The sequence below is a fragment of the Mytilus edulis genome, chromosome 10 (genome assembly GCF_963676685.1).
Source record: "Mytilus edulis chromosome 10, xbMytEdul2.2, whole genome shotgun sequence".
Lineage (NCBI taxonomy): Eukaryota > Metazoa > Mollusca > Bivalvia > Mytilida > Mytilidae > Mytilus > Mytilus edulis.
Genome location: NC_092353.1, coordinates 64,589,290 through 64,611,964, shown reverse-complemented (window position 1 = coordinate 64,611,964; position 22,675 = coordinate 64,589,290). Strand labels below are relative to the sequence as shown.

General features: G+C 31.8%; 1 protein-coding gene across 3 annotated transcripts in view; it reads left to right on the top strand.

Moving 5' to 3' along the window:
• Positions 1 to 2,705: 2,705 nt before the first annotated feature.
• LOC139492244 (DNA polymerase zeta catalytic subunit-like) overlaps positions 2,706 to 22,675 on the top strand; it is an 86,565-nt gene continuing 66,595 nt past the window's right edge. The window contains exons 1-9 of one of the 3 annotated variants that reach the window (XM_071280436.1): positions 2,706 to 2,812; positions 5,334 to 5,497; positions 6,168 to 6,354; positions 8,681 to 8,755; positions 13,365 to 13,446; positions 15,939 to 16,017; positions 16,301 to 16,451; positions 17,273 to 17,370; positions 17,668 to 17,772. In XM_071280436.1, coding sequence (XP_071136537.1) covers positions 5,359 to 5,497; positions 6,168 to 6,354; positions 8,681 to 8,755; positions 13,365 to 13,446; positions 15,939 to 16,017; positions 16,301 to 16,451; positions 17,273 to 17,370; positions 17,668 to 17,772 — 916 coding nt within the window. In that variant the 5' untranslated portion in view covers positions 2,706 to 2,812; positions 5,334 to 5,358. Of the gene's footprint in view, positions 2,813 to 5,310; positions 5,498 to 6,167; positions 6,355 to 8,680; positions 8,756 to 13,364; positions 13,447 to 15,938; positions 16,018 to 16,300; positions 16,452 to 17,272; positions 17,371 to 17,667; positions 17,773 to 18,242; positions 18,364 to 22,675 lie in introns of those variants that run through there. The other 2 variants (XM_071280437.1, XM_071280438.1) reach the window with 2 other exon arrangements.

Genomic DNA, 22,675 nt, shown 5'->3' with positions numbered 1-22,675 from the left:
TCCGATATCATTTGTGAAACGGTTATTCCATAACGGTCAACCAACTCGTGATGGCGTCCGTAAAATTTACGAAGAGATGATTTCAACTTCACCATTTGGAACTCTTGATTTAAAAGCTTCCTTGTGAGCAACAACCCTCTATCAAGAAAAGCATGATAAGAAATGCAAGCACGGGAATATCGTATCAATTGGGAGATATATACACCGTATGCAGGTGCTGCTGGAATGTTGCTACTTACAAATGGAAAGTTCACAATTGGAAAGCTGAAATCATCTCTTTTGTCGTAAAGTTTTGTTTTCAATCGACCCTCATTGTCAATTTCTAGATGTAAGTCAAGATATGAGGCCAACTTAACTGTATCTGTTGTATCCTTTATCTCTAGTTCAATGGGATAGATGCGTTCGACATAGTCACCAAATTTTGAATTATTTAGTGAAAGAACATCACCTATATAGCGGAAAGTAGAGTTAAAGGATACTGCTTACTTCTTGTCTTTCTTCCTAAGAAGTTCCTGTATGAAGTCCGCCTCATAATAATAAAGAAACAAATCGGCAAGAAGAGGGGCACAATTCGTTCCCATTGGAATGCCGATAGTCTGTTGAAAAACACGTCCTCCGAACGTAACAAATATGTTGTCAATCAAGAAATCAAGCATCTTGATAATGTTAGTTTCGGAGAATTTTTAGTTTGAATCAGAGTGATCCTTTACAAAGTAAGATTTATCCCTTCCTAAGACAAGAAACTTGTATATTCGTTGGTCATTCTTTTTGATGAAACAAAGCAATACCAACTCTTTCAATTTGTATTTTAGTTTGGAATGTGGAATACTTATATAAAGTGTAGAAAAGTCAAATGTTTTAATACTATTATAAGATGAAAGAGAGTTAGATTGTATGTACTCTAAAATATCTTTGGAATTTTTAAGTATCCACATCTGATTCACGCCACCTCTAGAATAGGCAGTTTCACAATAACTTTGATTGCCGAGTGATAAAATAGATGTTAATAATTTAGAAAGAGGTTTCGTGGAGCACTTGGAAGACCCAATATACCGTTGTTTGTAAGGACACTTATGCAGTTTAGGTATCCAATACAGTGATGGAAGATCCAGTTCATCATCTTTGGTTGAAATTTCAAAGGAACATAGAACAGACCTATGATTATCCAGGAATTCCTCCTTTGGTAAGTGTCGTGAGGGTATATGTTGGGTTTCCAAGTGAATTGTCAATACCTAATTCGTTTATCAAGCAGTTGTAGCAGACAGAGTTATTAGTTAATTTTTAGCTCCCTTTGGTAAAACTCTAAATTTCATATTTGATGTATTTCATTGTTAATTAATTTACATGAAGCTTATTAAGGATATATTTGTTAAATTAAATAGCTTTTTCTATTTTAATTCATTGGTTAAAGATATTTATTTATATTATAAAGTTTAATATTTGCATCGTTGCAAATTCTTTGGTTACCTTCTGTAAGAAATTTATATATTTTATATAAAAAGTTTTAGATTCTTCATTTGAACTCTGGGATGATTGACATTTAGTTGAACCATGGACATTCCAACCAAGATTCATGAGGATAGTGCATTTGCTACATGCCTATAGTACGGGTTAATTTGAAGTGTTTAATGCTCCATTTCTACACGTTTGGCTTTACATAATAAAAGTTGTACTTTGTTGAATAAATTATATATTGTTTTCAGTTTTTGGTTTTCATTTACTTAGATATATTATAGCGCATCACTTTTGGCATCAGTCGTTTTCCGCACACATCAGTTTACAAACTAGAATTAGCTGTGGTCCGCATACCCGAATCTTAGGCAAAATTGTTCCTGCTACACAGTTAATGTACAATGTAATGAGTTTTACACACAAAAACGATGTTGTTTGGGGCTTTATCTGCGGGGACAACAACATATTTGTCGTGAAGGTGTTAAGTGTTTTGCAACATTAGGGTCTCTAAAGATTGACGTAGCATGGGCATTGATTGAACCATTCAGTTTCTTAATTCTGATTTGTATCAACGACCTCACTGCCTTAATCCATTCGGAAAGAGTGTCTACGTCTTCCTTCTCACGCTTATCCCATTGCCTGGCATAGTTCTCGACTGAATCCATCAAAATTTTAAAATTGTATTTCCAATTGATGGATTTCGACTCACGATATTTTGGACCTTTCGTTAACACATTTTGTAGGGAAGTGTTATTAACAATGTTAAAACATGCATAACACAGCTCACATTCTCATATATCTACATTCATAAATTTATAAATGTCATTTCGACTAAACGACGCCATGTAATTGTTTGTTTTGTGCCTCTCCCGTCTAAACCACCTATTTAAAAAGAAGAGGTGGAAATAGAACCAGAAGATCTTCCCAATGAAAAAAAAAACAAAAAAAGAATGTCTTCTGGTTCATTACTGAAGAACAAAAGAACACGCCCCTGTTAATTGTAAATGGGAACGTCTAAACACCGCTCAGGCCGACCTCCTGGGTGCACCCAGGACCCTGTATAGTCATCGTATCTGCACACAGGATGGATGTATATATATTCGTTATACGCTTCTTATTTTCGAGTTAATTTTTGGTAGAATTTGAAATCGAACTTAGATAGAAATAATGAGGACACATGTCACTGATTACACAACCATTGACAACTACTGATCACTACTGAGCCGGGTTTCATACCGAAGTCCGGGTCCGGAGTCCGGTCCGGTCCGGTCCGGGTTTCAGTACGTACCACAAGTTTTCACATTGACACGGATAGACACGAGATGGCGCTGCATATAACAATCACAATCAGCATTCGATGGTCAGTAATCTCATAAATTAAACAACACACAAATCATTTCCAGAAGCATGCATCATTTTTCATACTATTGTTTATTTATTTGAATAGAATGCAGACCGTCACACCAAGACATATGCACGGTACTGTTAATCCGTGACATATGTACTTATGCCTGCTTTGTGGATTTTTCAGAAAGCTTTGACACTGGTATCAAGTTTATAAATTTACCATCTGCGGGAGTAGGTACTTCATTATAAAAATAACACATAGCTGAGGGGGGTGATAGAGCTGATTGGTAGCCCGAGAGGTACCTCGAGAAAGCATTGTCAACCGTGGCAAAGCCAATGTTGACTGCTTTTTCGAAGGGTACCAAACTGCTCTATCACCACAGGAATCAGAAGTTCTATCAATAAAATTCTGTAAATAATAGGAGAAGCTCTATTTATAGTCGACTTTACAGAATTTAATTGATAGAACTACGAGAAGCTCTATTGATAGTCGATTTTATTATTTAAAGAATTTTATTGATAGAACTTCCGATTCCTGAATCCTGTGCTATCACACTCTCAGCTCTGTGTTTATTTACATGTAATTTATTATACTGAATGTCCTATCATTATTGTCTTTTACAGATGAACTTTTTAAAAGTATTTTCTATGACATGACACATAACAACTTACACGTATTAGAAGTGAAGCAAGATGTTTTATTTTTTTATTTTGACAGTCAAATGATGCAGCTTAACGCTATTCCCGGGTGACCCTAGAATCTGTCCTACTTGAAGTATTGACATCACAAAACAATAACTTTTCCATTGTGGCATCATTTGTTTTGTATTATGACGTCACATTTTTACGGGAACCTTTGAGATATCCAGTAATGGCTGAGAAATAGCAATAAGGTGTATAGAATCTGAGCCAAAACGTAGAAATTACTCATTGTCTTTAATAACTTGATGTAAATTCAATTCATTCTTCTTTAAAATGTAAATTTTTGATTGGTCTGGATGAGAGGGTGACATTAAAAAATATTGTCACCAGCTCAGTCATATACTTGATAGAGTAATTTAACACCCTCGTATTAGCCAATCAAAATATGGCATTAAAGTGAGGTATAATAATTTATAATTATTAAACACATGTATATTTTGTATCAATCAAGTAAATCTTGTGTTAAGAATTAATCCAGACAAGAGTTAAATGTAAACAAGGGGACAATTTAGTCTAATCTGTAATATTCAAGTAAATTATGTTCATTGGGATTGCCAACCTTGGAAAGAATATAGTAGGGATAGAAATGATATGATACAAGTGTTGCATGGTAACTGGATGATTTGAAGTCTGCGTTAAATGTTGACAATTGGAACCCGAATAAATGTTTATGTTAATGTCAACTGCACACACCTAAATAAGTTTTTTTTATAAGTATAATATATATAAATATATTATTATGAGACTATTATGCCATAAGAAATTGCATTACGACAATCCAAGAAGAGGGGTTAGTAGAAGCCATTGGCTTATTTAAGTAAACGGAGATCCCGAGATAAAGATATAATATATATAAAGTATAAATGACTTGCCAGAGTATTTACAAAAAAGTGGAGACCCTGTGAATTGCTTATTATACACAGACGATTTTGTCCTTAAGGTTCATGTAGGGTATAAACTTTTTTTTTTTTAACAAAGGATTTCTCTACTTTTTTCTAAAAATAAACTTAATCCTATACTTAATAGAAAAGTACAATAAAAATGTGGGGTTACGTTTAATCATGTAAGCCCACAATCTGCCTTCAAAAGAAGTATGCAGTTTTGTCAAGGTACTTTTTTTCTGTTGAACTAATTGGAGCAGAAAACATGGATAAGGTAAAAAAGATCTATATTACAAAAATTGCTAAAATTTTACAATTATAATTTAGTTTTAGTACAGCTTATATGAAGAAAAAAAAAAATAGGTCACCATTGAGTTGAGAAAGATTTTCAATATTAATGCAAAAAAAGGCATTATTTCACCAAAGGGAGATAATTTGGAGCTTTTTCAATGATATAAACATTTTAAAAATCATCTGGGGCCAAAATGAATTGATTTTTTTGGTTGATTTAAATGATTTTTGTACCATATCATAATATAAATTTACAACTAATACTGTAATAAGTTAAATTTGAAATAAAAAAAATATGTTTAAATTTTTGCTGAATTTTTGTACCCTGGAGCCTCTGTAAAAAGTAAAATCACAAAAGTGATCTTAGGAAAATTCTAAAAGGAAATTCAGTAATTAAATGGCAATATCAATAGCTCAAACACATAAAACGAATGGATAGCAACTGTCATATTCCTGACTTGGTAGACATTTATTACACAAAAAATAAAATATCTCTGTTCATTCAAGTAGGAAATGATCATAATTTATAAAGTTGTTACTCCCAATCACCATCAATTACCAAAGACTTTTAATTGATGTGCACTTTGTTGTGTGATGCAATCAATTATTTTGATTTTTTATATTTTTTTATTTAAAGTCTTCATTTGAATGACTTTTTAGATCTGTTTGGAATGTTAAAGGTGTGATGTTTTCACTGAGAATAGTTGCTACTGACCATTATTTGTGTCCTCCTATCCCAGAATTGGATGTTCGATACTCTGATTTGACACAGTCAGAGATATGGAGAGTCCCTGTAATTAGGGTATATGGATCAACTCCAAATGGTATGTATGTCAAGTAAATGTATCAGAAGAATCCTACATGTACATGCCTTAGTCACCCTATCTTTGGTTGACAATCTTGATACATTGTACTGGTAATAAATAAATAGTTGAAAACTATAAATTTTATTTAAACTTCTTACTAGAAAAATACTTTTTTAAGGTAAATTACAAATTCATATAAACCTTTATGCAACTTTACTTATACCAATTCTGTTCTGTTCTGAACTTCTGGTATATACCTCCGTTTTCTCAGATCACTCCACTTATCAGATGAGCATTTTTTAATTACTTAACTTAAAAAGAGGATATCTTTTATATACAATGTATTTACAATATGATAAAATATAATTTGAAAACGAAATAAGTTAGTTAAGTTGCATTAAATAAGGGTTTAAAATGTCTTTGGTGCGTTAAGGTTCTAGTCGATAAGTGCTCTGCCAAGGCTAATGTTAAAAATATATAACAGTATCTTGTATGCTAATATTTTTAGACTGAACCAGTTAGCTTGGCATTTACCCAGAGGTCAAATTATAATTTTACATATTGGTGTTACACTTTTATTGTCAAGGCTTAACTTCATTTAAAAGAAAGGAGGAATGTTTGCTTTAGCACTGTCAAACATTTTATAATTATAAATCAGATTTAAATATGATCTGACTTTTATTGATAGGTCAGAAAACATGCATGCATGTTCATGGAGTGTTTCCTTATTTGTATGTGCCATATGATGGAACCCAACCATGGGACCGTTATCTGAAGTTATTTGCTAGAAGTTTGGACAAAGCTTTGAATGTTAGTTTGAATAAAGTCAACTCTAATACACAGCATGTTTATAAAATCAACCTTGTGTCAGGGATGTAAGTATGCAAATGTATGAATTAGAAAATGTGTATTTAAACAATTGTATTATTGCATCTTTTGACTTTGTATTGTTTGTGTACGCTCAAAAACTTGTGATATTTTTATGCCCCACCTATGATAGTTTATAACTTTAGGTTGCCTCAACCAAATGTTATGAAACTTATACATACTGCTTATTACCACAAAACACAGATCAAGTATGAATTTTGGTGGCGTCTCTTTTACAGTGCTAGAGGTTGCATTTCTGTAAATATTGACAATGCAATTTCCCATAGGAACTCCTTTTACGGCTAAAACTGTACCACTTTTACTATGAAGTTTTGAAAAAAATCTTATCCTAGAATTGAAAGTTCATATGCACCACAATTTTTTTCAAAGGTCAAAATATAGGGCTGTGCGGCATATTTTCAACGTTTATATGCCCTGAACTTCTCAGAGTTTAAACTTACACTAATTTTCTTAACTACCCCTACCTCGAATGAAAGGTTACCACAGATTTCAATGTAAACAATATGCACGTGTTTATTTACTGGTAACATTCCCAAGTTCTGTCTCTGCGATATGGAACACAGAGAGCATAACTGGGAACCAGTATGTAAACAAAATCAATTTTCTATGAATATTCAATTACTCCCCAAAAGAGGCGTGTTTTGAGAAACAGCTGTATTTACAAAGTGCAACCTAGAGTTATACCCCTTTACAAAATTCAAAATTGCTGAATTTTTCGTTTCCTTTCTCAAACTTAAGTTTGTCTGAACTAAATGTTATGAAATGTATGTATATAATGCTTTTTACAACAAAACAAAGTTTTAAGTACAAACTTAGGTAGTGTCACTTTTACAGTCCCTGAGTTATGTCCCTTAGTTACGGTAGCAGGGACGCCATCTGTGTCCCTATGGACACATTCCCCATTTATTTGCTTAATGTATCTCTCTGCAATCAAATCAATTATGTGCACAATGCAAACCTTTTAATGATTTGGAAGGAAGCATAAGGCCATTAATGATTTATTTGGGCCTTTTATATGAAAAATAAAGAAGTATAATAGAGCAATCAAAATTAAAGTCTTTTGCATTTCAGGGACCAAATATTAGCTTTACAGACCTCCTCCATTGCCTGAAAATATTGTAGTAATTGAATGTAGCATTGGATTTTTGCCAATTTCACAAAGATATCTTACGGTCTTTGCATTGCCATTAATCAAAAACATACAGGATGATAGTAAATATTAAAAAAAACATACATATATTTTATTTAACAGGCTATTATATTTAAGGCCAACTAAATTAATTAGTAGATTTTCATCCAAATTTTTGAAAAAAATGGGGCAGGTGGGAGGATTTTATTTTTTAAATTTTATTTCATATGAATTACAGAAAACCCTCTTGTTACGAGTTCTTCATACCGCGGGGGTATAAGCAAGTGTAAAATAAGCTTATATCATGTATATACATGTTGATGAAAAATCAAACATTATTTTTCAAACTCTTAAATAATTATCTCTGATTGACAACCACTGTTATACATGTACATGTAATTGCCGCTTTAAAAACCTATTTATAGTAAACATAAAAGAACGAAGAGAAATGCTCTCTTCAGTTGGACTATACCAACACCAAATTTATCTTTCTTTCTAAGCGATGGTTGTAGTCCCTATAAAATTAAGAAAATGTATAGGTACAATTGTATGCAACACAAGTATTATGAGTACAGAATAAAATGAAAACTCAGTGTTGAAAGTAATTATGATCATTATTATGATGTAAAACATGAACTTCACCAAAAAGAAGTTGTTGTTTAATGACTACATATAGGGTATTGGGACAGAGGTTGTTTGCTGTTTGTTTGTCAACAAAAAACAGCCATGGGTAAATCTAGGGGTATGCTATGATAAAATGTGTATGTTTGTCGACATTTTTTTGCTCAATATACGGTCATAAATCTAACAAGTTCGTGCTTGTGTCAATTTCTTTAGTCCAGTCATGTGTTTTTTACCAATTTGTTCCACGATTCTTGCGCTTTGGATATCATTCACAGTCCAAATGATGTTGTCATCATAGAGCAGCACAATATGTCAACTAATCATTTTCGTTAGATTACTCGAAGAAATACAAAACCAAAATTTGAAATAGGAAATTTTGAATGAAGCAAAATAATCGATGGTTCGCAGTAACGGACATGAACAAAATTCGGAAATCGTAATTTTTTTTAAATAAAAAAAATCAGGACGGGACGATTTCAGAGGGGCGGGCGTGGATGAAAGTCTATCAATTAATTTTAATTGGCCTAATGAAAGGTACTACTTTTTAATTTGTTTTCCAGACCAATGTATGGATACCATGAAAAGGAAGAACAGTTCTTAAAGATTTTCTTATACAATCCCAGAATGGTCAAGAAGTAAGTATTAACACTAATACCCATTGCTCACCACATAAGTAAGTAATAACACTAGTACCCAGTGCTCACCATATAAGTAAGTATGAACACCAATACCCATTGCTGAAAAACTATGACTTCTATGAGTTTTTTCCAGTTTTTGACAATTTTTTGGCAAATTTAGCTTTTTTCAAACTAAATCAGTTATTTTTATAGTTGTTTTCACAAGGAATTTTGTTTGTCAGGTCAGTTTATTTATATTAAGATTAGCATTTTTCCATTTTGTGGAAATTTAAAAACAGTTAGAACTCCAAAGGAGTAGGTTCAGTAAGACCCCTTTTTGGCCCCAAAATATAGCAGTTTTACAAAATTGTTAAAATGTAAACTGTTAGTTATTTATTGGAAAGTAGAATGCTTCTGCTACATAAATATGGGTTTCTTTTTTACAATACAATGCACATATATCGAGTACTAGCATCATTAACTGGTGCTAAATTACTGAAATCTTCACAATTTGAGCATTTTAGTTCAGTTTTGACAGTTTCCGTCTTAAATGAAAGTGGCCGCATTTGTGTTCATTCTTAATATTGAAAAAGTTGTATTTGATGATAATACATAACATATATAAAGTTTGAGGATGAACACTGATGCGGCCACTTTCATTTTTGACAAAAACCATCTTAAAAGTGACATTTTTTGGCATATTTGATAGATTTTTCATACTTAAGCTTGAATCTGAGCGTTTTAAATGATTAAAACAGTAAAAATCTTTCACATAAACTAATTGAATCAACTGAAATAGACACGTTAGTGTTAAAAAAGTGACCAAAATTTTTTGTCAGATGAACTTAAAAATTGAGGCTGTAATCGGTCCTTATAATTACCCGACCTATTCCTTTGTGTTTTTAAATTTTTTTACGATTTTTGGATGATTTTGCTATATTTTACCAAAAATCACCAATTACCCAATTAAGAATTGCTGTAAAGTTTTGAAATAATTAGAATTAAGATTTTTGTTTTTTTTGAAATATCAAATGAACTTCTATTACCAATTTTTAGGTAAAGATTGCATGAAATGTAATCAAAACCTTATGGGACTAACTTGATATCTAAATCTTCAAAGGCTGATCACTACCTTTTTTTGATACACAAAATATAGTGCATTTATCATAACATTCTATACATACTATCCATGAATGTTTCCAGAAATTAATGGATGTAATACATGCTAAGATATTCAAGGCACAAAATGATGTTTGAATTGTCAAGAAAATTACATAACTTTTGCAAGGTACATGTACAGGAATCTAATAACTAGTTTAAAAATATAAATGATTTCATAGTTAACTTCCTCTTTAAAAAATGGAGTTATCTTCCTTTGTCTAGCATAGCTGTTAATCAACAACAACCATGCAATATTTTACTTTCCACCGATAAATTGAAGCAATCTTTACTGTTCAGTGCTTTCTAGCACTTTGATGATAATCTTTTCCCTGTTAATTTTGGTAATTTGTGAATCTCAAATTCCAACAAAAATTTGATGTTTTCACCAAAAATTTCATGTCTTTAAAAAATATCATTTTTTGTCGAGCCTGCAACTTTTGTTGCAGAAAGCTCGACATAGGGATAGTGATCCGGCGGCGGCGGCGGCGGTGTTAGCTAACTTCTTAAAAGCTTTATATTTTAGAAGGTGGAAGACCTGGATGCTTCATACTTTGTATATAGATGCCTCATGTTACGAAGTTTCCGTCAGTCACATGTCCAATGTCCTTGACCTCATTTTCATGGTTCAGTGACCACTTGAAAAAAAAGTTCAGATTTTTTGTAATGTTGAATTCTCTCTTATTATAAGTAAGGCCTAAAAAAAAAAGATATGTGTTTCCGGTAACATCATTTTGAAAAATAGGGTCGGTAGGTCGGAATTCTTTTTTTTTTTTTTTTTTTTTTTTGACATCGTAAATGAAATCCGGAAAATTATCATGTTTTTTCCACGTCCGGATCCGTAATTAGTTTCAAAAACCGGAAGTGTGCCATTTGCAATGTTTTTGAAGCACCTGCTGTGCAAATTTCTTGGATTTTAACCTATTTGGAATACCTTTTGACATTAATAAAATGTTTTACTGGCTTTCTATGCAAGAGGAAGCAAGAGAGAAAAAATATTATGTCATCTATCAGAAGCCTGTGTCAAAAACAGGGTCGGTTGATAAATTTTTTTTTTTTTTTTTTTGAAGATCCAATAAAAAAGTTAGGGTCGGGGCTAAAAAACAGGGTCGGTCGGGTTACCGGAAACACGGATCTTTTTTTTCTCTGCCTAATAGGATAACTATATTGGATATGTGCGTACCTTGAAAGGTCCTCATGTCTGTCAGACAGTTTTCACTTGACCTCAACCTCATTTCATGGATCAGTGAACAAGGTTAAGTTTTGGTGGTCAAGTCCATATCTCAGATACTACAAGCAATAGGGCTAGTATATTCGGTGTATGGAAGGACTGTAAGGTGTACATGTCCAACTGGCAGGTGTCATCTGACCTTGACCTCATTTTCATGGTTCAGTGGTTATAGTTAAATTTTTGTGTTTTGGTCTGTTTTTCTCATACTATATGCAATAGGTCTACTATATTTGTTGTATGGAATGATTGTAAGGTGTACCTATCTAGCGGGCAGATGTCATGTGACCTTGACCTCATTTTCATGGTTCAGTGGTCAAAGTTAAGTTTTTGAGTTTTGGTCTTTTTATCTAATACTATATGCCATAGGTCATCTATATTTGTTGTATGGAAATATTTTATGATCTTTATGTCAGTCGCGCAGGTTTTTTTGACCGTGACCTCATTTTCACGGTTCATTGCACAGTGTTAAGTTTTTGTGTTTAGGTCTATTTTTCTTAAACTATAAGTAATAGGTCAACTATATATGTTGTATAGAAGCATTGTTAGCTGTACATGTCTGCCTGGCATGGTTCATCTGACCTTGACCTCATTTTCAAGGTTCATTGGTCTTTGTTTAGTTATCTTGGACTTGGTTAATGTTAAGTTTATGTGACAGTTGTATTAAAGCTTAGCTTTATACTTAGGACTATCAACATAATATCAATGATTAGTATAGAAGGCGAGACATTTCAGCGTGTGCACTCTTGTTTTTTATTATTTCATTTCATAAACACTATATAAATTGTTGTTAAACTTTTGGTTTGAAATCATTATCTTCCAAAATTATGTTTAAGAAGCTTTTCCCATTTTTCACTATTTTTGACGAATTTTGCTATTTATCACTCCAAAAATACATGTCAGATTTCTTGGTGATATTTAGTATGTTACAAAAAAAGCCTTTAAGAATTGAAAAATTTGAAGAAGAAAAAATTATGTTGCAATAATTCTTATATCATTTGCATATCTATAAATACTTGAATTGGATTGGTCAATTCGAATTTTTCTCTTGGTTTACACTTCGAAAAACCATGTTTCCGAAACTATTTTCGTAATCTATTCATGCGCGATACACATTCTTGCGGGGATACTGGGATTTTCAGAAAATTGCGATTATAAAACAATTGCATAACAGTTGTTTCTATTCTAATGCATATATAACAAACAAAAAAAGAAATAAAACAAATGCACTAAAGCTTCGAAAGTGTATAAAAATAAAATTTAAATAAAATTCCGCGAAATTTCATGAAGGATTTGCCGAATTTACGTCTTGGCATAACATGACGTCATACGGGTGGAAATTTTCAAGGGAAAGATAATTTGTTACATGTACGCTTCAAATTCGGATAATATTTAATTAAAATGAAGTTTTTGAGGTAGGTGCTATATTTCATTTTAGATTCTGATGCATTTATCGGACATTTATGGTTTTTAAAAAGATGGCGGCGTACTCTTTAGTTACGACATGCCATTGTGCTTTTGATGGCAAATATAACAGCCATCAAACAATTAATGTAAATTAATAATCGCGTATGTTTGGCTGAAGAATTATAAGGATTAAACACATTTTTTCTAGAGGTTATTGATGTGTAAACCGGGTCTCTTACTCACAAACTTAACGGACTTTTATTCAGTTTGTGAGTTAATCCTATAATGTTTTTGAGGTTGGCCACATTTTTCATCTATTTTGACTAGACTGTAAGGAACTAATACTTTTTCTTTTAACATTCATATAACAATTTAATTTATTCTAAGTGACGACCATACAGGCATTTAGTTGTTTATCTTACATAGAATTGTTAAATAATAACAATACATAACTGATCAGAAACCAAAATCAGAGTGTTCATAATATAATTATTATTAACTTTAAATTTAAATGTAATACAATTTATTGCTATTTTATGAATTTTTTCTTTGATCTTGCTGACTGATAACTTCCTTTCTCAGTGGGGTCAAGTGATATGAAACTAAGGGAACCAAGGAAATTAACCATGTCGTCATAGGTAAAATAGCGATGAACAGATTATCATTGGTCATCTCAACTCAAATGCTTTTCTCCTTTTCGCAGTACTGGCTCAAGCGAGAAAATCAATCTCTTTGAGATAAATAACGATAATCTATATAAGTACAATGATGTACAATATGTGATAATTCATTTTTCATCTATTTAACTTCTTTGTAATAAACACTTTATTTTAGGGCTGCTGATTTGCTACTTGGAGGAGCTGTGATGAATAAAGCTTTTCAGCCACATGAAGCTCATATACCATACATACTTCAGGTGAATATTTATATATACAATAGTGCTGGCCATTCTATTCATACCATTTATTTTTGAAGATATTGATTTAATAATTAGTATAAAGTTATACAAATACAATTTACAGTTCAAGATTGAATTTTGTTCTGGTCTGATGATTTTGTGCAGAGTTATCGTCCTTGGACTTACAAAATTCACTAAAATCATCAGTTTTCCACATTTTTTTCCCGTAATGCTTCAATATTTTGATTTTTTAATTTGTTTATAGTTTTATTATGACAAGTTATAGATGGAGATCAAATTTTGTTTCAGTCTGATGATTTTTATACGAACGCAAAATTTAAAAAAAAATTGGTCGTATATTGGTATCGCGTTGTCGTCGTCGCCAGCATCGTCTGAAGAAGGATTGTTTCTGGATAATGACTTTTGAATAAGTAAAAAGAAATCAATATAATTTTAACACAGTGTTTATAACCACAAAAGGAAGCTTGGGATTGATTTTGGGGGTTATGGTCCCAAAGGTTTAGGAATAAGGGGCCCAAAGGGGCCAAAAACAGCATTTATCTAGTTTCAGGACAAAAAGTTGTGTTTTAGTATTTCAATTGTTTTGAAATTGTACCACAATGTTTCATACCATAAGTGGAAGGTTGGGATTTATTTATTAGGGGTTATTGGGCAAACAGTCTAGGAATTGAGGGCCAAAAACAAGCATTTTTCTAGTTTCAAGACAATAACTTGTGTGTATCTGCATGGATCTCTCTGACATTGTACCACAATTTTCCATATGACACAGGGAAGGCTGTGATTCAGTTTGGAGTTCATTTTCATGTATGAATAAGGGGCCAAAAAAGGGCAAAAAATAGCATTTTTCTAGTTTACAGACAATAACTTGTGTTTAAGTGTATGGATCTCTATAAATATTTACATGAAGGTTCAATACCACTAAAGGAAGGTTTGGATTGAATTTGGGGGTTATGGTTTCAATAGTTTAGGAATTGGGGGCTAAAAAGGGGGCCCAAAATAATCGTTCTTGTAGTTTTCAAACAATAACTTATATTTAAGTGTATGAATCTCTCTGAAATTAAACCACAAGTTTCCATACCTTGAAAGGATGGTAAGTATTGACTTTGGGGAGTTATGGCTCAAAATGTTTTGGAATTAGAGGCAAAAAACGGGAAAAACTAGGTATTTCTGGTCAATGGACAATTAAAACAATTTAAAAGCAGTGTAAGGGAAGTAATTCTAAAACATTTAACATTTACCTCCCTTACACTACTTGTATATTATGTATAAAGAAATGTCAGGTTTTGGACTAATTGCCAAAAAAAAGGGGGGGGGGGGGGGTAGTTGTTTTCAATTTTTTTTTCTTCAAATTTCTCAAATTGCAAATTTTTGAAAAGTTAAAAGAAGAAATCTTTAATCAATTGCAGAATATTGTGCAATAGATTTGTAAGATCTTGACATTTGTTTTGTGTCAGAAACTCATATTATGTCAAAAATTTGATCGCAATTCAAATTCAGAGCTGTATCAAGCTTGAATGTTGTGTCCATACTTGCCCCAACTGTTCAGGGTTCAACTACTGCGGTCATATAAAGCTGCGCCCTGCGGAGCACCTGGTTTGCTAAGTTATGGTCCTTAGACTTTAGAAAAATCACTTAAATAATTAGTTTTCAACACTTTTTTTTGAAGATATTGACTTGATATGTTTTATATAGTTAACACCATGACAAGTTATAGATCAAGTTAGAATTTTCTTCCAATACAATGAAATTTTTACCTGTAGCGGAGTATATATTGCCATGCAATACTCACATGCTTGTTTATATAGAAACTTTCATTGTTATCACTCTCATGTGTACAATTCTTGACAGATTTTTATGATATTGATATTTTAAGTTTAAATCATTAATGTTTTTGATGAGTATGCAAATATTGATTATAATGAAAATTGTATTTTTGGAGCGCTCATGTTTTGTTCTTGCCAGAAGTTTTTGAAACTTGTATCATAGGTTAATATTATCAATGTCTTTGACACATGGAAAATATGTGCTGATCAAATATTCTTAATAAGTCATGTAAGTTATGCCAATTGGAAAAATAAATTATATTGGAAATTGCATGGCATTTGATCTGAAGCCTTTATTACTTTAAGATTTTATGAATTGTTTAAATGAACAAAAATAAAAGTGTTATTTTTAGTTATTGCTCTTTGGAGCACATTGGAATTTTATTTAGATTTTTGGTTGTCTTGTTGTCAGCATGGTAAACATCTTTATCAACTATTATTTTTAATCCTTGCAAAACTGATATTTAGCTGCCTTCAAGTCCTGAAATTGAAAACCAAAGAATTGTAGCTAGCAAACAAATGGACTTAGAATTGATAAGCAAAGTTTTCAAAGGCCTTAGCATATTATAATCTACAAATTGGGTTTATTTGGCATAAGTTATATATATTTAAAATCTATTGATCAGTTTATATTATAGTTATATAGTGTTTTTTGTTTATTTACAGATGTTCATTGACTATAATTTGTATGGTATGAATATGATCAATGTTTGTGCTGTCAAATTTAGGAAGCAGAAAACAGATGGTAAGTTTTGTTATCATTTTGTTATCTTCATTATATTATTGTGAGCTATAAATCTCAATCTCTTGTAAATTTTTGCAAGAAGATTGTATGTCTATACTCTATACCTTGCATTTAGACACCTAAGAAGTGTATGTCCCATCATGTTAAAATTCAACAGGCATATTCTTTTTGAATTTCATTTTTTTTGTTTTCAAAAATGTCAAGTGAGCTTTAAGATCTTCAATCTTGAAGTCTCTAGATTTATTGAATATTATATATATATATTTACCATTTCTCTTTGTAGAGGATGAAAGCTGTTATTTACCTTATGAAAGTTATGATAGAATGCAAAAAAAGAAGGAATCTGAAGAATCAAGTCCATCGACACCTACTTCACTCTTTGACAGAACAGAAATGGTCACACACAAAACATGGGATATCAATAACATACAAGAGTATGCTTTATCATTTATCAACAATTTACGGTCATCAAATATATATATGTTAATTAGACATGTATAGTATGCATATGTGTATGATATGCATTTGCATATAATACGCAATCCCTTTCATCACTCTAAAATCGAGATAAAAAGTTTTAAAAAATTTGAAAAAAGGAAAAATCTTTTCATTGATCATGTTGATTAAGAGCATGGGGGTAATAATTATGTTGAAAACATGTCAAAAGGTTGTTTGTTTTTTCAATTGCTACACACCCTAACTTAATAACTTAATCCTCAATTACATTTTAACCTCACTCATGCAGACTGCATTTTCTAATTGCACCAATCTGCAGTTCAATTACCCTGATTTAGTTATTCATTTGCACCGATTATGTATAGGTAACTTACAGGTGGATGTTCAGTTTTATTTATTATTTTACACATCTTCTTTTAGCCAGTTGTACATATGTTAAGACTTGTCAATTATTACATGAATATAACTGTGTATGTTGTCCCATGCCCACCAAGGGGAGGTGGAAGTAGGACAATTTTTGTTTCCATTGGAGTTTTTTAAAAGTCCTTGATAGGTTTGAAAATAGGCTAAAAAAATGGCAGGAGAAAAAAAGCCTGAAAGTGCCTTTCAAAATACAGAAAACCCAGTTTGCTTTCATTTTGACAGCTCAGTGTTTGCTTTGTAAATTTATTTTGTTTCATTTAATTTTAATGATACATATACTTCTTTTATGACTCAAAAAGAATTTCAGCTTGAAACCTATAAATTAGTTATAAAGAGTAAAGCAGCTGAGACATTTAACCACTTTTACCTTTTGTAGGGAATTGTTACTTGATGAATCAATCACTAGACAGAGTACATGTGAACTAGAATGTGATGTAGTGGCTCCAGATATTTTAAATCGACAGGATGTGGATGGTTAGTTTGAAATAACTCATTTAATTTGATTTTTAATTAATATAACATAGTCCGGACCCTTAATAAAACCATAAGGTTTGAATGTCAAATCTTTGTTGTTGTGAAAAAAACAAAATTTTAATGTTTAATTACTTTTAACTGACTAGGTAGGTCCTAAAATGTGTTTCTAAAACTTTTAGGAATTTTAGTATGATAAATGTTGAAATTCTGCAATTCATGTTACAACCTTCTCTCAAACAAATTTTTGATTTTGTGCAATGTTATGTCATTAATAATTACTTGATTCTGGGATTTCAGACAAAATTGGTATTAATCCAGGACTTGCAGCCTTATGGGAGGATGAAAAACAAAGGAAACGAAATATTGGAGAGACATCTCAGATTACTCCACCAGATTCTCAAGGTAGGAAATTTAAGTGAAGCATCTCAGATTACTCCAGGGAATTCTCAAGTAATATGGAAGAGACATCTCAGATTACTCCAGGGATATTCAAGAAATATGGGAGAGACATCTCAGATTACTCCAAGGAATTCCTAAGTAATATGGGAGAGACATCTTGGATTACTCCAGGGAATTCCCAAGTAATATGGGAGAGACATCTTGGATTACTCCAGGGAATTCCCAAGTAATATGGGAGAGACATCTCAGATTACTCCAGGGAATTCCCAAGTAAAGCATCTCAGATTACATGAGGGAATTCCCAAGTAATATGGGAGAGACATCTCAGATTACTCTGGGGAATTCCCAAGTAATATAGGAGAGACATCTCAGATTACTCCAGGGAATTCCCAAGTAAAGCATCTCAGATTACTTGAGGGAATTCCAAAGTAATATGGGAGAGACATCTCAGATAACTCCAGGGAATTCCCAAGTAATATAGGAGACATCTCAGATTACTCCAGGGAATTCCCAAGTAAAGCAATTCAGATTACTCTAGGGAATTCCCAAGTAATATGGGGGAGACATCTCAGATTACTCCACCAGATTCTCAAGGTAGGAAATTAAGGTGATCTCAGATTACTCCAGGGAATTCCCAAGTAAGAAAATATAGAATTATCTTTTACATAGTGATCTCAAGTTAATCCAGTGATTCCAAAAGTATACATTAATAAGATAATCATTACAAAAAACTCAAGCAAGCAGCTTTTTCCATGTTATTTCTTGAATAAGAATAAGAATAAGAATTTTATTAGTATTAAATCCAAACAATAGGATTGTTACTAAAATATATGACAAAAACAAACAAACAGACAGTGGCATATTAAATACAAAACGATAGTCATTAAACACTACAAACATGTAGCATTGAAAGAAAAACAAAAACATAGATTATTAGTATTAATTATAATACTATTTTTGACAGCATGCCTCCTCTTTAAAATTATCATCAATTAAAATATTATGCTTATATTACAAAAAATATGTTATAATATATATAACATTATAAGTTGAGCCATCAATTACACAGTTCATATATTGACATTATAATTGTTTCTTTCATTATACATTTCACTTATGTAGTTAACAATGATAAGTAAAATATCACATTCTTCGCAGGAAAATATAAATTCAAATTTGTTTTCTTCACTCATTGAATTAAAACAGGGGACAATACTAGATATTTCATCAAACATTTTGATCCTAGTTTTATTAATTTCTGAACATGTTATGATAAAATGAAATTCATCTTCAACCTCTTTATGGCATAAAGGACATATTCTATTTTCTAAAGCTGTTTTGTTGTATCTACCACGTTCAACAGCCAGCATACTATTACTTATTCTTATTTTAGCATAATTTTTTGTAACATTTTTATCTAAATTCAATAAAAGGTACTTTTCTAGTTCATACTTTACTTTAAATTTTCTGTAGGTTCTTAGTTTATTTCCATTTATTGAATTATCATCATTAAAGAGACAATTTCTCCAAAATATAATGTAATTTTCATTGAGCTTCTTCACGATGGCTAAAAGTAATCTTTTTTTAGAGAAGGTACATTGATTTTCCCAAACATGAGTGAAATTCAATTTTGAAAGTAGCATTTTAACTTTTGAAGCAAATCCATCATTTAACTGCTTGTTAGCTTTATAAACATTATATAATAATGACTCATTTTCATTTGACTTTAAAATATGTAACCAAAATCCAACAGAAGACTTAAGGGCCTGTATGCCAATAGGGTACATTCCCAATTCAGCTAATACAGCTGTATTTACTGCCTTTGAATTAACATTTAGAAGACCTTTCGCAAATTTGATTTGGAGTTTTACTGATTCCATAGATAAATATTGAGATTCAAGAGTTTTGTTGTTCTTCACAATATTTAGCGACCATATCTCACTACAATACAGTAATATTGGGCTAACACAAGAATTAAATAGTTTCATATGGGAAAAAACATCCATCTTATCTGAGTAGAGTATTTTTTTTATACAAAACAATGCCTTAGAAGCTTTTTTACATAGGAGATTTACTGCATTAGTGAAAATTCCTGATGGCTTGAATAGTATACCTAAATATTTATATTCTGTGCAACATTCAATTACTTCATTATTCAATACAAACTTGTCTTTAGTAAGTTTTTTACCACTTTTATTAAATATCATTGTTTTTGTCTTGTCAAGATTGACAGTCAAGTTCCATTTTTCACAATAAGTATTTAACTTGTTTAGACAATTTTGTAAACCTGAGGATTCTGATATTAATACTAAGTCATCAGCATATAAAAGACTAGACAATTTTATGTCATGTAATGTTACAGGATCACATGTGTTATCAAACATTGATGTTAAATCATTTATATAAAAAGAAAATAAGGTAGGACTTAGAATGCAGCCTTGTTTTACTCCAACTGTGGAAGGGAACATATTAGTAATGCCTTCAGTGACTTTAACTGCAAATAAAACTTCTTTGTACATATCTTTTAGAATATTAAAGAATGGTCCATTTATGTTATATTCAGCAAGTTTGTGCAACAGAGCCTCTCTATTTATAGTGTCAAAAGCTTTTTTAAAATCAATAAAACATGCATATATTCTTTTGTTTGATTTAAAAGCCTTATCAATAATAGTTTTGAAAGTAAGAATATGATCACTAGTTCTGCATCCTTTTTTGAATCCAACCTGTTCACGACAGATAATATTATTATTTTCTGAATACTTTTCTAAACGGTTATACAAAACTCTTGAGAAAAATTTTCCTAAGCAGCTAGAAAGTGCTATACCTCTGTAGTTTGAGGGGTTATTAAAACACCCTCCTTTGAATACTGGTTTAATGTAATTTTCTCTCCATTTAGAAGGATATATGCCAGTAAAAAGAATTAAGTTAAATAATTTTACATACATGTTGACATTCATAGTACAAGATATTTTCAACATTTCATTTGTTAATCCATCAGAACCACAAGATTTCTTATTTTTCAAGGCTTTCAGAGCAAGAAGCACTTCCTCTGCAGTTATCCTAACATTTAAATCTTTGTTGCAATTATTCAAAAATTTATCATCAGTGCATGATTTGAAATCAGAATTTTTGTCATGGGTAGTATTCATTAGATTTTTGAAGTATTCAAACCATTCTTTAGCTTGAAGGTTTGAACTAGGATCATTCAACTCTTTTTTCTTTAAAGTTTTAACAGTTTTCCAAAACTCATCTGAAGAATTATTTGATTCCAAAATTTTTGTCAGCATTTTATTTCTAAATTGTCTATAGTTTTTCCTTATTAATTTATTAAGTACGTTTTTTTTGGACATAACTTCTAATCTTAGTTGTTTATTCCATGGTTCTTTACACAATTTCCTAGTATGGTGTTTTAAAGCTCTAAATTGTGCTTCACATTCATTATTATAGTAGGGTTTTTTAACTTTTCGGAATTTACTTTTGTTATTCCTGAACGTTGATCGTTTTGGGCCAAGAAAAGCAGCATTATACAATAAAGATGATATGTTCGAAACATTTTCATTAATTTTTTCTTCTACACTGGACAAGTTATTTTGAACAGGAATTTCTGCTAAGTTTTCTATTTCAGAAATAATTGGTTGGAAGTCAGTTTTTAATAAGTTTAATTTAAATGTATTTTCATATTCATTACTCCATTTTATGCACTTTAAAGGAGTTTTTAAGTTTTCTGGGGAAAATTTCTGAAGAAAATCCTCAAAATGAATTTTAGATTAAGGTATCAATGATGATTTAAGCATTTTAGAAGAAATTTAGATGGATAGATAAATTTTCCACCTGCCCACATGCGAAAATTTGAACTATACTGAGCGACAAAAGAAACGATACACTTATTTATTATCAAATTGTCAAGAAATAGGTTTTATAAAAAAATTAACAACAACAAATGTATGAATGACTGACAATGAATTATGCATACTAAAAAAATAAAGTACAGCGGAGTAACAGTTTTTGCACAATTTCAAAAACAACAGATGAGATCAAAAATCTGGAATAACAGTACGTTTCATCAGATGTTTACAGTTTGAAAAGTCAATATCTCGTGTGTCCACCATTGGCATTAATTACTGCTTGGAGCCTACATCGCATAGACAAGACAATTTTGGAAATTTTAGCCTGAGGCATGTTGTTCCACTCCTGTTGTAATGCTTGGGACAAATCTTGCAGTGTAACAGGTTGGCGTTGCCTTGAGCGAACTCTACGGTTCAGTTCATCCCATATGTGCTCGATGGGATTCATGTCTGAAAATTTCGATGGCCATGGCAACACATCGATGTTTTGTTGCTGCAAGTAGGCATTTGAAACACGAGCAGTGTGGGGACGGGCATTGTCATGCTGAAATGTTATTCCAGGTCCATATCTGTTAATGAAATTAACCACTTCCGTTGACAGAATTTCATCCCTATAGCGTTGGGCATTTAGTGTTCCATTGACTATCACGAGATTAGTCCGGTTACGCGTAGATATGCCACCCCAAACCATGACACTACCACCACCAAATCTGTCATGCTGTTGGACGCAACAATCTGCAAATCGTTCACCTGATCGTCTATAAACTCTTGCTCGACCATCTGAATGCTGGAGAGTGAATCTGGACTCATCAGAAAACAAAATATTGCTCCATTCATTATTGAGTCTCCATCGTAAACGAGCTTGACACCATCTTAACCGCTCTTGTCTGTGTCGTTGTGTCAGTGTCGGTCCCCTATAAGCACGTCTAGGACGAAGATTAAAAGACCGGAGTCTTCTACGGACTGTTTGTGCACTGATACGTCTGCCCTGAACAACACCAGTCGATGCCCTAGGAGGCATAAACCTATCCCTCAAATGCCGTATACGAATGAATCTGTCG